General features: G+C 39.0%; 1 protein-coding gene across 1 annotated transcript in view; it reads left to right on the top strand.

Moving 5' to 3' along the window:
- mcoln2 (mucolipin TRP cation channel 2) overlaps window positions 1-11,924 on the top strand; it is a 34,245-nt gene extending 22,321 nt beyond the window's left edge. Inside the window, exons 6-14 of the mRNA XM_088349099.1 lie at window positions 19-115; window positions 2,708-2,807; window positions 2,983-3,095; window positions 5,111-5,260; window positions 5,399-5,500; window positions 6,635-6,757; window positions 8,625-8,831; window positions 9,638-9,771; window positions 11,495-11,924. Of these exons, the coding sequence (XP_088205225.1) occupies window positions 19-115; window positions 2,708-2,807; window positions 2,983-3,095; window positions 5,111-5,260; window positions 5,399-5,500; window positions 6,635-6,757; window positions 8,625-8,831; window positions 9,638-9,771; window positions 11,495-11,531 (1,063 nt within the window). The 3' untranslated portion in view covers window positions 11,532-11,924. The remainder of the gene's footprint in view (window positions 1-18; window positions 116-2,707; window positions 2,808-2,982; window positions 3,096-5,110; window positions 5,261-5,398; window positions 5,501-6,634; window positions 6,758-8,624; window positions 8,832-9,637; window positions 9,772-11,494) is intronic.
- The last annotated feature ends 4,117 nt before the right edge of the window (window positions 11,925-16,041 follow it).

Here is a 16,041-nt window from a genome sequence, read left to right as displayed (position 1 = left end):
TTATATCCTCTTTTGCAGATTGGTGGATGTGAAAATAATCTTTAATTTGAAAGGCATCAACCTGCAAACGTTGCGGACACGAGAGTTGCCGGACTGCTACTCGTTTGCTGTCACGGTATGGTTTACAATAAATTTTATTTACAAAGAAAAAGCATTGAGAAGGCTTCCAAGAACTATCAAAATTGTGTGTATTAGGCATGCACTGAAATAGAAATTGGAGGCTGAAACCAAAAAGCTAAAATGTGAAGTGTTTGGCTGAAATTAGCTACACCAAATTTAGAAAACAAAATGGATTACAACATTTTTTGTACTGACTTGCTTAAAAATTATGTAAAAAAATAAGTAACTGACTCCCATGTTACCAGCTGTTGATTTTAAATAATTGTTATAAGTTCTTCTAAAGAAAATGAATGTAAGTACTTTCAAAAATCCAGCCAGACAACAAAGTGTATTAAAAAAACAAGTAAATCTGTTAAGCGATCTCAAATGCAAATAACACAAGCAAGTTAATTCTACTTTATTACTTCGATAATAGTGGCCTGCTGTTATATAAAACCCCTAGCAGAAAGAATGGAATCACCAGTCTTGGGCAAGCCCTCTCTAAGACATTTTATTCTGTTGAAGAAACTCTGATTACAAACATGAAACAATGGAAAGGTCATTCCAAAGTGCCACATATTGGCATTCAGAAACTTTAAAATAAATTAAAAAGAGCAAGTGAAACAAATGTGGAATCACTCAAGTCTGAGGGAAAAAAAGTTGGGATCGGTGCATTTTGAGTAGGAAATAAGGACACACCCAGTCAATTTCCTTTCTTAATTGGGCACCTGTCTTGGATTAAGTCTACTTGTTAGTCAGCAGTTAAAAATAGTGTATCACACCTCTGAGGGCTCCGGGACTTAGTGGATTGGCAAGGATCATGGCTCCAACTCGAGAGATGTCTCTTGAGACCAAAAACAGGATTGTCAAACTTCTTGAAATAGGCGACTCTACTCCTATGGTTGCCAAAGATGTGAACCTGGTGGTCCTGCACCGCACACTGCAGTACCTCTTCCCAGAGGGTAGCAGAGTGAACGGTCCATGATGGGGGTGAGAGGGGTCCCCAATAATGTTCTTAGCATGGGATAGGCAGCGCTTCTGGCCAAATAATATGCTGAAATGAAGTTTTTAAGTACAAATTTTGTTGGCATTTTAAGTATTATACATTATCTCATCTCATTAGCTGTACCGCTTATCCTCATTAGGGTCGCGGGGGGGCTGGAGCCCATCCCCGCCATCTCCGGGCAGTGGGCAGGGGACACCCTGAACTGGTTGCCAGCCTATAAATTTTATTATTTACAATACAGTTTATAGTGAGAAGAAAACAGATGTATGAAGAAATTGATGATGGTGCGTTAGAAGGCGCAGTCTAATACAACAAACAACACGCACGCATATATTTGCTTTAGTAAAAAAATAAAAAAAATAATATTAATTTAAACACACGCTGCATATTGCTCAGCGACAGGCAATGGACTTAGGGATTAACAGTCTGAATGTCATACACAAAGTACTTGTTTACAAATTACAAAAGCTAAACTGTATAGAGTTGGCTCTTTAGTGTTGGCATGTAAATATTTTCCCAAGTCTGGCTAGCGGATAGTTAAAAACTTTGAGCAGGAACGGACTTAATGTCACTTACAAAGTACGTGTTTACAAATACAAATGGTTAAACTTTATATAGTAAGGTATTCAGTGTTGGCATGAAAACCTTTGACATTTCCTTTCATCTTGTGTGCAAAATTAAAAATTAACATCCATGTCGTGCACTGACTTGCCCCAGTGAAAGCCAGCTTCACACGGCTCACCTCATTTTTGAGATCACATTGTTCTTCCAGGAGCCTTTTTTCGGTTTCGTATTTTCCTTTTGGATGAAAGTGAAAATGCATTTTTGGTCATTTCCAGCAGGAAGAAGAATCATTGCATCCCTAGTTTAAATTTTTCTGATGCCGTTGAACCTCCTCAAAGTCAGCATAATTCCGTACTGATGTGAGTCTCAGCTCGAAGACAAATGTTAAGTAACCTTCTTCAGCGCTTCATCATGTGTCTGAGCATCTGCCTTATAAACTCTGTCTTTCTCGTGATGCTGCACTGAAATAGTTTGTGTAGTAGTTAATGATTAATGGTTATTGACGCAAGTTATGTTGAAATTTTACCTAAAACTTCATCTATAAATGTTTTAATAACATTGTTTGACCTTTGGTCTTATTTTTTATCTTCAATTGTCAACTGAAGAACAGTTATTCTAAATTTGAATAAATAAGGTTACCCCTGAGTACTTGATAAGCCCAGTGGTCAGTTGAGGTGTTACAAGGATGGCAATATCTTAATATAAATATGCAAAAATATATAACCATTGTCCTCTAATAGTCGTAATAGTATCATGTTATTTCCTTTTGGGAGTTCTGGTAGACGTAAATGACCAGGCCTATCTTTTGCCTAAAAGATTTTAAATCCTCAATGTAATTTTTAATTTTTACCGGTTTAATGTTTATCATTAGTTCGCAGAACTGTGAGGCTTTTTTTGTTTTAATTCAACAAACTACCCTTGTGATAATTATAGTATCATGAGGACATATGATATTTATCCGTCAGTAAAATGAATTTTCATGCGTGTTGGTTGGCCAAGATTACAAATATTTTTTTGTGTGTGTTTTTTTCCCCCCAGATAACATTTGATAACCAGTGTCACAGTGGAAAGGTGAAACTCTTTTTAGACATCGATTCGCAAAACAGCGTGTGCCGAGATTGGAAGATATCTGGAACAGGTAGAGTTTACATGCTTATACTATTCAAAATAAGTGTAATAACATTGCAGCGCTATTGTGTTTCCAAGCATTTTTAGCCAACTTCGCCCGCTGAGGCGGTTCCTTTGCGGTTATCCGTTACCAATATGCTGCGTTTATGTGACAGATAAATGTTTTCCTTATTTCTTTTTCGTAGCTCAAAAAAAGACTCACTATCACTTGATTTTCGACGGCTTTGTCATCGTGGTGTGCCTTACGTCGGCCGTGCTGTGCACTCGCTCTATCGTGCTGGCTGTCAGGTTACTGCAGGTCAGACATTTTATCTGTTACTTATCTTTTTACGTATCTATATTCCATCCATCCATCCATTATCTTCCGCTTATCCGAGGTCAGGTCATGGGGGCAGCAGCCTTAAAAGGCAAGCCCAGACGTCCCTATCCCCAGCCACCTCCTCCAGCTCATCCGACGGGATCCCGAGGCGTTCCTAAGCCAACCGAGAGACGTAGTCTCTCCAGCATGTCCTGGGTCGCCCCCGGGGCCTCCTGCCGGTGGGACATGCCCGGAAAACCTCCCGAGGGAGGCGTCCAGGAGGCATCCTTATCAGATGCCCGAGCCACCTCAACTGGCTCCTCTCAATGCGGAGAAGCAGTGGCTCTACACAGAGTCCCTCCCGGATGACTGAGCTTCTCACTTTATCTCTAAGTGAGAACCCAAACACTCTGCGGAGGAAACTCATTTCGGCCACTTATATCTGGGATCGTGTTCTTTCGGTCATGACCCAAAGTTCATGACCATAGGTGAGGGTAGGAACGTAGATCGACCGGTAGATTGAGAGCTTTGCCTTTTGGCTCAGCTTCCTCTTCACCACCACGGACCGGTACAGGGTCCGAATGACTGCAGACGCCGCACCGACCTGTCTGACGATCTCCCGTTCCATCCTACCCCCACCCGTGAACACGACCCCAAGATACTTGAACTCCTCCACTTGGGGCAAGATCTCTTCCCCAACTCGGAGGGAGCATGCCACCCTTTTCCGACTGAGTACCATGGTCTCGGACTTGGAGGTGCTGATCCATATCCCGGCCGCTTCACACTCGGCTGCAAACCGCTCCAACGAGAGCTGAAAAAGATCACGGCCTGAGAAAGCCAACAGCACCACGTCATCTGCAAAAAGCAGTGACGCAATGCTGAGGCCCCCAAACCGGACTCCATCCCCACCAAAGTTGCACCTAGAAATTCTGTCCATAAAAGTTATGAACAGAATCGGTGACAAAGGGCACCCCTGGCGGAGTCCAACCCTCACCGGAAACGAATCCAACTTACTGACGGCAATGCAGACTCTGGTACCGGGCATACAGGGACCGGATAAGACTGTGTGGTACCCCATCCTCCCGAATCACCCCACACAGGGCCTCCCGAGGAACACGGTCGAATGCCTTCTCCAAGTCCACAAAACACATGTAGACTGGACAGGCAAACTCCCATGCACCCTCAAAGACCCTGCAGAGTGTGTAGAGCTGGTCCAGTGTTCCACGGCCAGGACGAAAACCACACTATTCCTCCTATCCAGTATCTATATATTTTTTTTTAAATCATTTATTTTGTATTCATTTATTTAGATCTTTTTTATTTTTTAAATTTATATTTATAAAATCGTTTATTTTTAGTTGGGCTTTTATACACATGTTTTTTTTATTATTTTTATTGATTTATTTTTATGTATTCATCAAATCATCTCTTATTAATTTATATCAATTTATTATTATTTAATGAATAATGTATTTCTAATCATTTTTATCATTCTTTTTACTATTTACTTTTCAAATAATTTACTTATGTAATAATTAATTTTAATTCATCAATTTATCATTTTTTTATTTATCACTAATTTATTAATAACAAAATACTTGTAATTATTTTTGTTGATCAAATCCTTTTTATTTATCCAAACATTTATTTTTATTTTTCAATTACATTAATGTTCATTTATGAAATAATTTTTTTTTAATAAAATATTTTATTTTCAACCAATTCATTTACTTTTTACTTATAAAATCATTTGCTGTTATATTTTTTCATTGAATGATTTTATTTTTTTCAATTTTTATTTTTATGTTTTTATTTTATTTAACAAATCATTTTTTTAATCAATATATTTATGCAATCAAATATTTTTGTTTTTTACTTTTCTACTCATTTATTTTCATGTATCTTTTTTTTGTATTCATTTAATTCTTTGTGATATGTTTTCTTTGTCAAATTATCTATTTATCATTCATTTTTGCAAGCCCACATAACCTACACGACCTGGGGATGCGTTTCAGAGGTTCTCCCGGTTCCTCCACGAGAATTACAACCGAAAAATGTGCGAGGACGATCAGGGTGAGTTCTTAAACGGTTGGTACGTGCTGGTGATCGTCAGTGACATCTTGACTATCATCGGATCCATATTGAAGATGGAAATTCATGCAAAGGTAAAAGAGGATGAAGATATTTATAGCAATGTACATAGCCAGTCAGTCTAAAATCTGTATTTATTTTAAATACTTCCAATTTAAAATTTCCTGAACTATTGATCCAAATAACGCTCCTGTCCCCTCCTTCACTCGCAGAGTTTAACCAGCTACGACGTGTGCAGTATCTTCCTTGGCACGTCAACGCTTTTGGTGTGGGTTGGGGTGATCCGCTACCTGGGCTACTTTCAGAAATATAACGTGAGTTTCAACTCTTTTTATTAGTGATCTTTGTTCAGATTTACTTTATTACATTTCCCGGGGTATATTTTTCCTTAGTTATTCATACAATTGCTCATTGTAGTGTGAGTTTCACGTCTAGACGATGTTCAGTAAGTTGTTATCAATGACAATTAATTGAATTAATGTGTCATTGATATCAACTTAGGCAGCACGGCGGGGCAGTGGTTAGCGCGTGTGAGGCACAGTTCTGAGGTCGTGGGAACCTCCTGCGTGGGTTCAAATCCAGCTACCGGCCTTACTGTGCGGAGTTTGTATGTTCTCCCCGTGCTTGCATAAGTGACTTATTTGGGGGGAGATTTCTAAACTCGGCAGCACGGTGATGTAATGGTTAGCACTTGTGCGGCACAGTTCTTAGTTCATGAGATTAAACCTTCCTGTGTGAAGTTTGCATGTTCTCCCCGTCCTTACGAGGGTTTCTTCCGGGCACTCCGGTTTCCTCCCACATTCCAAAGACATGCATTTCAGGTGAATTGGCCGGTCCAAATTGTCCCTAGGTGTGACTGAGCGAGTGAGTTGTCTGTCCCCGTGTGCCCTGCGATTGGCTGGCAACCAGTTCAGGGTATCCCCTGCCCACTGCACGGAGATGGTTGGGATGGGCTCCAGCCCCCCCGCGACCCTAATAAGGATAAGCGGTACAGCTGATGAGATGAGATGATATCAACGTTGTCGAACATTGTATGCAACAGGATTAGAAGTGGCACTCTAAGGTAAGTATATAATAAAATCTTTTAAAATGAAAAAAAATAGATCAGGATTAAAGGCAGGAAAAAAATATTTAAAACGTGCTTAGAGACTGGCCTAAATTATATTAATTTTGTGTGTTATGTTTGTGAATGAAAAAGAATAGTTAATTGTAACAAAAGTGCAATTACATTTAGTAGCAACAAAACCCCGAAAATCAGTCACAAGGTTTCGTGCAATAACATTTGGGATCAACCAAAAAAAACAAAATAAGTCGCAAGATATGTTTTCAAAGTTTTGCTTAGGTGTGTGAGAAAAAGCTGTCTCTGAGCCGGTTTGTCCTTGTTTTGAGAGACCTGTAGCGCCTACCAGAGGGCAACAGGTATTTCTATTCTGTTCTGTTTTCTGCAGGTGTTGATTTTGACCATGAAGGCGGCCTTTCCCAAGGTGTTACGTTTCTGCTGCTGTGCTGGAATGATCTACCTGGGCTACACTTTCTGCGGATGGATCGTTCTCGGGCCGTACCACGAGAAGGTAAATAGCATTGATAAGCAATTTGCACATTTGACTTGAGTACTTTAATAGCAGTATACTTTGTCAAAGAACTAGAATGGTAAAAGAAAAAGAAAAATGGGACAAGGACACTTACAGTATCTCAGGTTCATTTTAGAAAATCCACCTATCTAAGCAACTGAAAAGACACCAACCTCTGCCTTAGGGAACAATTTGCACTATATTTGGTTCTATCTGTCTGTGTGCAGTAGTTCTCGTATAGCTGAGAATTATTTGGTGTATAATTTGGATTACAGTTGACCCCCCGGATATGCCGACCCCGCCTCGGGACATTTTCACTTCACGGTGAAGAATAAGATGTTTAGTTTTTTTTTTTACCTCTCTTTATTGCATTTTCACCACTGTAGGACATCAAAAGAATTATTTCACATTCTCAAAAATTCATTACGTCTCTATGTCCATGAGATGCCTGTCTGCTATTAGTCAATGTCTTATGAAATGCTGGTCTGCTATTGGATTACGCCAGGGGTGTCAAACTCATTTTAACTCGGGGGGCCACACGATAGAACAAACATTCTGTCGGGGGCCAGACTAGTAGATTAAAGAGAAAGAAAAAGAGAGATAAAGAAATAAGAGAAAGACGGAGGGAAAAGGAGAGAGGGTGGGACAAAGAAAGAAATAAAAAGAGGGAGAGGGCATGAGAAACAAAAGAAAAAAAGTTGTGAGAGAGGGGGGGAAAGAAAGAGGAGAGGAAGAAAGAAATCCAAAGAGAAATAGAACGAATGAAGGAGAGAAACGAGAAAAGAAAGCTGCAAAGGGTATGAAGAGAGAAAGAGAAAAGAGAGAAAATAAAAAAAGGAAGTTAGAGCAAAAGGGGTTAAAAGACACAGAGGGAGAAAGAGACAAAGAGCAACAAAGGAAGAGAAAAAGGGAGACACAGAAAGTGAAAGAGACAGAGTGGGAGAAAAGGGGAGGGAGAGGGAGAGAGAGAGAGTGTCTTTGTGAGAGGCACCTGGCTTTGGCAACAACAAGTTGACATATTTCAACCTGCAGCTTGTTTTTCTCTTGCGCTTCTCTGAGTGTTGTCTCACGGGCCGGATTCAATCCCTTAGTGGGCCTGATATGGCCCGCGGGCTGCCTGTTTGACACCTGTGGATTACGCCATGGCATCATGAAGATGCTACATGCTATGCTATTGGCTGAACTATGTTCCCCAATGCGTTTTTGTATCTTCAGTTTTGATAGTCATGTGCAATTACTCAAGTTTTTGGACCGTATTTATAGATCTAACGCTTTCAGTGATCCTAAAAGGAGAAGCAAAAACATGGTAACCATAGAAACAAAGCTTGCAACGATAAATGCGAAGACAGCACACAAATGGTTGCCCTCACCTTGTCGACAATCAGCAATACTATTAAAACAATTCAACAAGGACAGAGCATGACAACCCTCGCAAGTGGAAGTTTTAAAATCTTTCATTTTAACCCACCATCCCCTCTGCCATCCTCATCACCTCCTAAATACACTGTACAACTAAAATCATCACTTAACAGTAAGGATAAATACAATTTTAGTTTTTGATGTTTTTAGTTGGGGTACTGAGGGTTTGGAACAAATTACCAAAGGTTTCTATCCCCCACTTATACACCAATATCACTTTGTGATCTCCCCTCAGAACGGACGTATCCCGGCAGTCCACTGTATTTTTGAAAGGCTGCATATAGTTTGCAGTTCAGACACTAGATGACAGTATAGACTTGATCAATCCTGCAGTGGTTTACACTTTGCAATCGTAGCGTTTCTTCTAACAATAACCCCAAATTGAATCAATAAAAATGTTTTTCGCATAATACAGTGCACGTTTTTTTTACCTATCATTTCCTCTTAGTTTGAAGGTCTAAGCCTGGTTGCGGAATGTCTATTTTCCTTGTTGAACGGCGACGACATGTTCACCACCTTTGCCCAGCTGAAGGACAAAAACACACTGGTTTGGCTCTTCAGTCGGGCTTACCTTTATTCCTTCATCTCGCTCTTCATCTACATGGTGCTGTCGCTCTTCATCGCCCTCATCACGGATGCCTATGAGACCATTAAGGTACGGCAGACCCACTGGGATAAGACATGTATCTGTCCAGATAATGCGATTGTAAGGTGAAATCTTCATATTGCAATTGTGTGTAAGTACTACTAATTTGTAATGTTTGTGTGATCGAACAACATAGATAAATATACAAGTAAAGGTAAAATTAAATTCATTTTGCCTTTAGTGTGAGGTGACTAGAGCTGGTACAGTGGTGGAGCGGCTGGATGCGGATGGATGGATGGGTTGGAGATTTGTACACTGATAACAATTGGAACTGAATATAAACTTGCAAGGATTGTCATACCCTTGGTAGAGTTCCTTACTTTAATCCCTTTCCTCATTTCTAATTGGTAATGGGCATGAGACTTAGCAAGGCTGTCTTATACTTCTAGATGACTCCAAGCTTGTTATCACTGAATGAAGAGATAGAAAGGTATTGTTGGGGGGTAAGTTAGCTAATAGCATATGATTCTTTTCACGATGCCTTAACTCAAAACAAAAGCAGACCAGCATTTTATGACGTTGACCAAAAGCAGACAAGCATTTTAGAGGCGTATGAAGCATTAACCCTCGAATTTTGTAAGTATTGAGGCTGTCGAAATAGTTTGTTGTTGATGTGGTTTGTTGAGGAAAATTCCATTAACCTTGGCCGGAAAAACATCGTATTTAGAACTGTAAGGTGAAAACGTCGTAAGGAGGGGACTCTGTATCCCGGTTACTGCTCTACTTTTTAATAACATTTCTGGAAATCAAGTCTTTTCAAGTGGTATTAATGCACATCCTTTTTTTCTTGTTAACTGTTTGATTTGTTCTCACAGAATTATCAGAAGAATGGATTCCCACTGACAGACCTGCAAAAGTTTCTCAGAGAGCAGAAAGATCTGGTATCCTCAGACGGGATCAGACAACCAGGCCTCCACACGCAGATTTCGCTTTTCTGTTGCTGTGAAAGGTACGTTACGTGCCTTTTCTTATCAGCACTTTACTGAGCAATTGCTTATGTTTCAAAACATTCAATTTTAAATCATTTGGAGGCAAGTTTATTTTGTTTCTTGGAACTAATGTGATAATTTTCTTATGACTAACATAAAACAGGAAATCTTCTCGGTAGGAAAATATGTCCACATTTTCTTTTGGGGACATCTAGCTTGGTTACCATGTGTTGCTTATCCTTTACTGCTACAGCAAAACTGAAGGACTATTTTCCCCGCTCTTTCTTTTTCCATGAGTCAATCCCTATTATGAACGGGTCAGAGTTCCCTCCGTTTTGAGGTTTGGGCTCGGCTCCTCTACGACGTCCGATACACCCAGCCATTGATTTAAGGTTGCACAGTGAGAGCCTCCACCACTCCAGACTTGCAACCATGCGTCTTTGATACTTGGCAGCCGCTTACAACTGCAGCATTTGGTGGCTAGCGTGGCAGATCTTAAATTGGCATGGCGGTTTGGAATGCTTCTTCCTCTCTTACTCTAGTGTCATTCTTTTGGAATAAGATGGTATTTCTTTGCACTGTTGAAGTAACTGCAAAAGAGTATTATCTGTCATGCACTTGAGAAATGATGATGATGTTTACAAGAGTATCCAAACCATTATTGTTTGACTATCAAGCACACCCGAATAAGGTAAATGCTGTCAAGTTCACAATTCAGAAATTGAAAACATCGGAATTTACTCTAATACAGGTTCGACAAGATGTTGCAATAACAAATAATACACAGATATTGTCAACATAAAATATAGGTTATTCATATGCTACAGAATAGAAGTGTGTTTTAAGATTAGATTTAAACATTTCCACTGAGGTTGCAGATCAAATCTCAGGGTGAAGAGCATTCCAAAGTATTAGGGCCCAAATGGAGAACGCTCTCGAACCTGCGTATCTCTTGGCTCTTGGGATCACTAGTAGACCAGCATTTTCAGAGCGAAGCCTCTGGACCGGATCATAGGGGGAAATTAAATCTGAAATATATGAGGGAGCAAGTCCATGCATGATTTTGTATACAGAACAACAAAGTTTACGAACATCTTCAGAATTCTTAGACTTCAAAGCTCCCATAACATAGGCTTTACCACACATCCCTGCCTCTCATGTAGAAATTAACTAAAAGACGCAGGATATGTTGTAATACAAATTGGTTCCGACTGAAAAAAAACACTAAAAGAAAAGATGTAGGGGGTTTACTCATGTGTGGATAGAACTGCATAATGTTCTAGCACCGACCAGCTGTAACAGGACAAACCATGAAGATAACCAAACAAGAGTACCAATATGACGAGACAATCAAACATAATGTCTGAACACCAATTGGGTATACTGAAGAAAACATGAAATTAAGACGACTGAGGATATTTACTCACACGTGGATGTAACAATAATGAGAGTGCCAAGACATCAACACCACGAAACAACGTACAAATACTCTGGCTGTAACCGAACTAAACATGAAAGAAGAACACACAGAACATTTACCCAAACGTTGATGAAATAATACTAGGACGCCGAAACCATGAAATAGCAGAATTACCAAACGAAAGGTGTGTTTGCTATGAGCAATCAGGTGAGCCATAGTGCTTAGATTTTTCCTTAAAACTATCAGCAAATAAGTAATAGAATGCAACATTGTCTCTGTGAGGCAGAAGTCCCTAACATCAGTTTTTAATTGAATCCCATCAGAATCTCTGAAAATGATGGCATCGCCCTCATCAGCTGACAATCGTCGCCTCTCCTGATTGCTGCAATCCAGGGAGATATAAACGGTGATCGGATTTCAAACGTCTGATGCCAAAGGAAAGGTTATTCAGTCTTGTTTGTGTGCTGTTGCCTTAGAAAAGGTTTACAATCAAACAGCATGTTACAAGTTCTTGATGAGAACCTCAGACTGAAGCTTGGATGTACAAGTATGTCTTGAAGCAAGAGTTCAGGATTGTTTTTTTTCCTGCAACCAAGGCTGACCGTGTCAGTCGGGGTTGTGCTTGGTGGGGGGTTTAGAAAATTGTGTGTATGAATAATCCCACATGTACCGGTGCTTAATAGAATTATGATGATCCATTGTTTGTGCATACAGTTGAGATTTTGCAAAGTAAAGAAAAAGATACACCGTCAACTTGTTGTGTATCTTTGTTCCGAATACACACAATTTATTTTCACACCTGTACTTTAAAATTTTGTATTGGCCAATTATATTGCTGGACAAACAGTTTTTGCCTGATTTACAGAAAAAAAAGCTGCAATCTGGCCACATCATCCTAATTGAGTACTGTACACCTGCCACGCCTTGCTGTGTGTGTAGTATACATGTGTATTGAGATGTTTTCCCGGCCCCTTTTTACAGACGCTTCCCGACTTACGAACGGAATTCTGGACGATCGTTCGTGAGTTGAATTTGTTCGTAAGTTGCTTCTGTGATATATTTTGTATGTTTAAGTTTATATAAGTATGTTTAAGGCTTGTATTGTTTTGTAGTAAAAAATAAACAATTCATAAAATATGCTTTATAAAGATAAGTAAGTTTGTTTAACTTACTTTTGGGAGATGTGCTTCAAGAGGTCCAGTGCTAGAGTGGACGAAAAAAAAGCGATCCAGCCATTTTTTCAACTGCAACAATCTTTCTTATTCCACTTTCATTTCAAAAGAAACTGCTCTCCTCTTCTTTACACTTTACACCAACCATATTGAATCGATGCTTGAGATATTAAACAGTAAAAATGTCAAAGTTCTTAGCACGCTGGAGGTAGTATAAACATAGTAAAGACATTATAGACACACGAACTAAGAAGAGGAAGCAGACTTTTTCTTCTGGGTGGATGCTGGGTTACCTCTCACTGCGCCACAAGCCGGCAGCGGCAGAAAGTAGCACTACAATACTGTCCTCTACTCAGAAAAAGGGGCAACCAATAAAAAAAAACTTACTGCATTGTCCGGATATTTTTTGACATCCCGAAAAAATGGATCGTATTTACCGTTTTTTTGTAAGTCGATTGGTCGTAAGAAGGGATGCATCTGAAGAGCATTTTTTACCACCATTCTAGTTTTGCAGAGTATTCCCAACTGGACCAGTCAGCGCTCAGTAAACAAGTAATGGACTCCCTGACAATTTGCTGTGTGCCTCTTTGCAGTACAGTGGGACCTCGGTTATCACGGTTAATGGGAACCAAAACCACCCACGATAAGTGAAGATCCGCAAAGTAGCGGCGGCACCTTGGGAAAAAAAAGAAGTATTTTTTAATTTTTATTTTATTATTATTATTATTATTTTTTAGACCCGGTTAATGGGGACCAAAACCACCCGCGAAAAGTGAAAATCTGCGAAGTAGCGACGCCCCTTCAAAAATGCTTTTGAAAAAAAAAAAAAAAATATATATATATATATATATATATATATATATATTTTTTTTTTTTTTTTTAATTATTTTATTTTATTATTTTTTTAGACCTACGAAGCTCTGAACCCGTAAACATGGAAGCACGAAGTAGCGACACCCCTTCAAAAATGCTAAAAAAAAAATACATTTTATTTTATTATTATTATTTTTTATGCCCGCAAAGCTCTGAATCCGCGGACGTCGAAGCGCAAAGTAGCGAGGTCCCACTGTATATTTAATAAAGCATGTTTCTGTGTATTTACCGAAAGAATGGAGCATCTCCTCAGACTCTCTTTACTGCATGCACTGTACGAGGGTGTTGTTTCAAGATGCGATTATATTATGTCAGAACAGGCCTCACTTCAGGGGAGAAAAAACGTTTTATACTTTGCTGAAAGGAAATTGATATTGTTTGACTGCTATTGATTTAAGAAAAAAAAAAACGTCTCAGATGCCATTTGTAACGTGATCCACTCCTCAATGTCTAATCCTTGTACATTATCATTCCATGTGGTTATCTTTCCTTTAATGCTTAATTGACCAGACCAAATTTGAATGCGAAAGTGGCCTTTTTCACTTAGCTGAGTTCCTTCCGCATCCACTTTGAAGTTTTCGGACATGGCTCCTTTTCTTTAACATCGAAATTAGTTGCTGGGTTCTTTGTGGACGCACCCGGCCATGGCTGATTACAGGCTTGTCATGGTTGGAGAAGTTGATCCCATAAATGCAGGCGCAAAATTAGATGACTGAAAAGGAATTTGTACCAGATACTGTATAAAAGTTTACTAGGATCTTCACAATTCAAAGACGTCTAATCTACTCTGACAGGCTGTAATACTCATCCCTGGTACATCAAGTTGAAACACTTACTTGATCTAAATGAACAAATCATGAAAGGACGTCGACACAGGATATTTTGGAACACAAACTAGCTCACACTGAACAAACATGAAGGTAAGACAATGCGGCATATGTTGGAATAACGACTGGTTCTAACTGAACAAAACACAACCAAAGCATGAAACGTGTGGAAAGAAAAGAATGTCCCAACACCAACCAGCTCTAACAGAACAAAACATGAAAGTAATACACCACAAGAACCATTCCCACAGGTGGAGAGAACAACAGGAGTGCCATGATGATGGGACCAAGACATTTAATGCAGTTCTACTAACTACCTCTAAATGAACAAAAACATAAATGAAATAAAACGTGCAATATGTTTGAACACAATCTAGCTCAAACTGAACAAAATGTGGAAGGTAGTGATGAGTTCAAACCTTTTTGCACTCTTAAAATAAAGAGAGAATACCTCAACAATTTGGAACAAGACGGAATAAGTTACAATAACAACTGGTTCTAACTGAACAAAATAGGAAAGGAAGATGACGCAGGGATGGAACTACACCATAATGTTCAAACACCAACCAGCTCTGACGGGACAAAACATGACAAATGACACAGATATTCTCACACATGGACTGAACGAGAGTGCCAATGTGACAAGACCAATACACATAATGGAATACCCACACACGAAATAGCATGTGGGGAACAAACTAAATGGTAGATTGAACTACATAATGTTTGAATACCAAGTGGCTCCAGCAGAACAAAACATGAGTCACTAGCTGTCACTGGACAAAAACATGAAAGAAAGCCAAATTATGAGATGTTGGAACACAAACTAGCTCTAACTGAACAAAACGTGAATGTAATACAACTCGTATACCGTATTTTCCACACTATAAGGCGCACCTAAAAGCCTTTATTTTTTTCAAAAGCTGACCATGCGCCTTATAATACAGTGCGCCTTATATATGGATCAATATTAAGACGCAAAGTCTTGCAACTAAGGCAAGCAGCCGCCAACTAGATTTTCCCCTGAAGGCGAAATAGTCCGCGGTGTGTGCTGGGATTTATATACCGGCGTTTCATTTCCTAACCAATGTGTCAATCATCATTTGAATCAGTCACTATTGGCTAAAGTTATTCAGAGGTAAAGGGGGCGGATCCTTTTTATCATTTACAGGCTCGCATAGGCTAAAGACGCGAAACAAAGCCTGCAATTGGCCGAAAAAGATGAATGTGAATCGCACGTTGGGTTGCACTACGGCATAGAGAAAACATTTTTTACTATTCTGTATTTGTAAATATTTTACTCTCCTGGATTTACCACACTCACGGTTGTAAGAAGACCATGGTTATGTATCATTATTGAACGTGATGGCTGCAAGAGAACTTAGGTGAGCTATGCGGCTTTATATTTTCCCGGTATCTTGTTTTAAAACGATCTTGATGTTTCTGTGATGAGTCTATTTTTAAACTAAATTAAATTCAAAGTGTTTATTGTCATATGCACAGTAAAGAACCCCGTTTCCATGCACAGTAAAATTCCTACTTTGCTGTCCACACAGTTGCCAGCAAAAAATAAAATGGAAACTAAGAAATGTTTGGTATTTCTTGAATCCCAAGACTTTAACCCTCCGAATGATATCTGGAACGATTTAATTTATATATTAACGATATTTTTAATGTTTCAAAACTATTGAAAATAGTAGTATTTGCAGACGACACTAACATTTTCTATTCAAATGATAACTATATGGATTTGGTAACCTGTATTAATCGTGAACTAATTAACCTAAAAATATGGATGGATATAAATAAATTATCTTTAAATTTAAATAAAACCAAAGTAATATTCTTTGGTAATCGTAAGGCAAATCAAGATTTAGAAGTAAAAATGGATGGTGTCACAATAGACATTGTATCAGAAATTAAGTTTTTAGGGGTCATAATAGACAATAAATTAAGTTGGAAAACACACATCAGACACATACAAATAAAGGTATCTAA

This window comes from Urocampus carinirostris, chromosome 12, assembly GCF_059441175.1.
Source record: "Urocampus carinirostris isolate Australia breed hairy pipefish chromosome 12, RoL_Ucar_1.0, whole genome shotgun sequence".
Classification (NCBI taxonomy): Eukaryota; Metazoa; Chordata; class Actinopteri; order Syngnathiformes; family Syngnathidae; genus Urocampus; species Urocampus carinirostris.
This window is presented reverse-complemented; position numbering and strand designations above follow the sequence as displayed.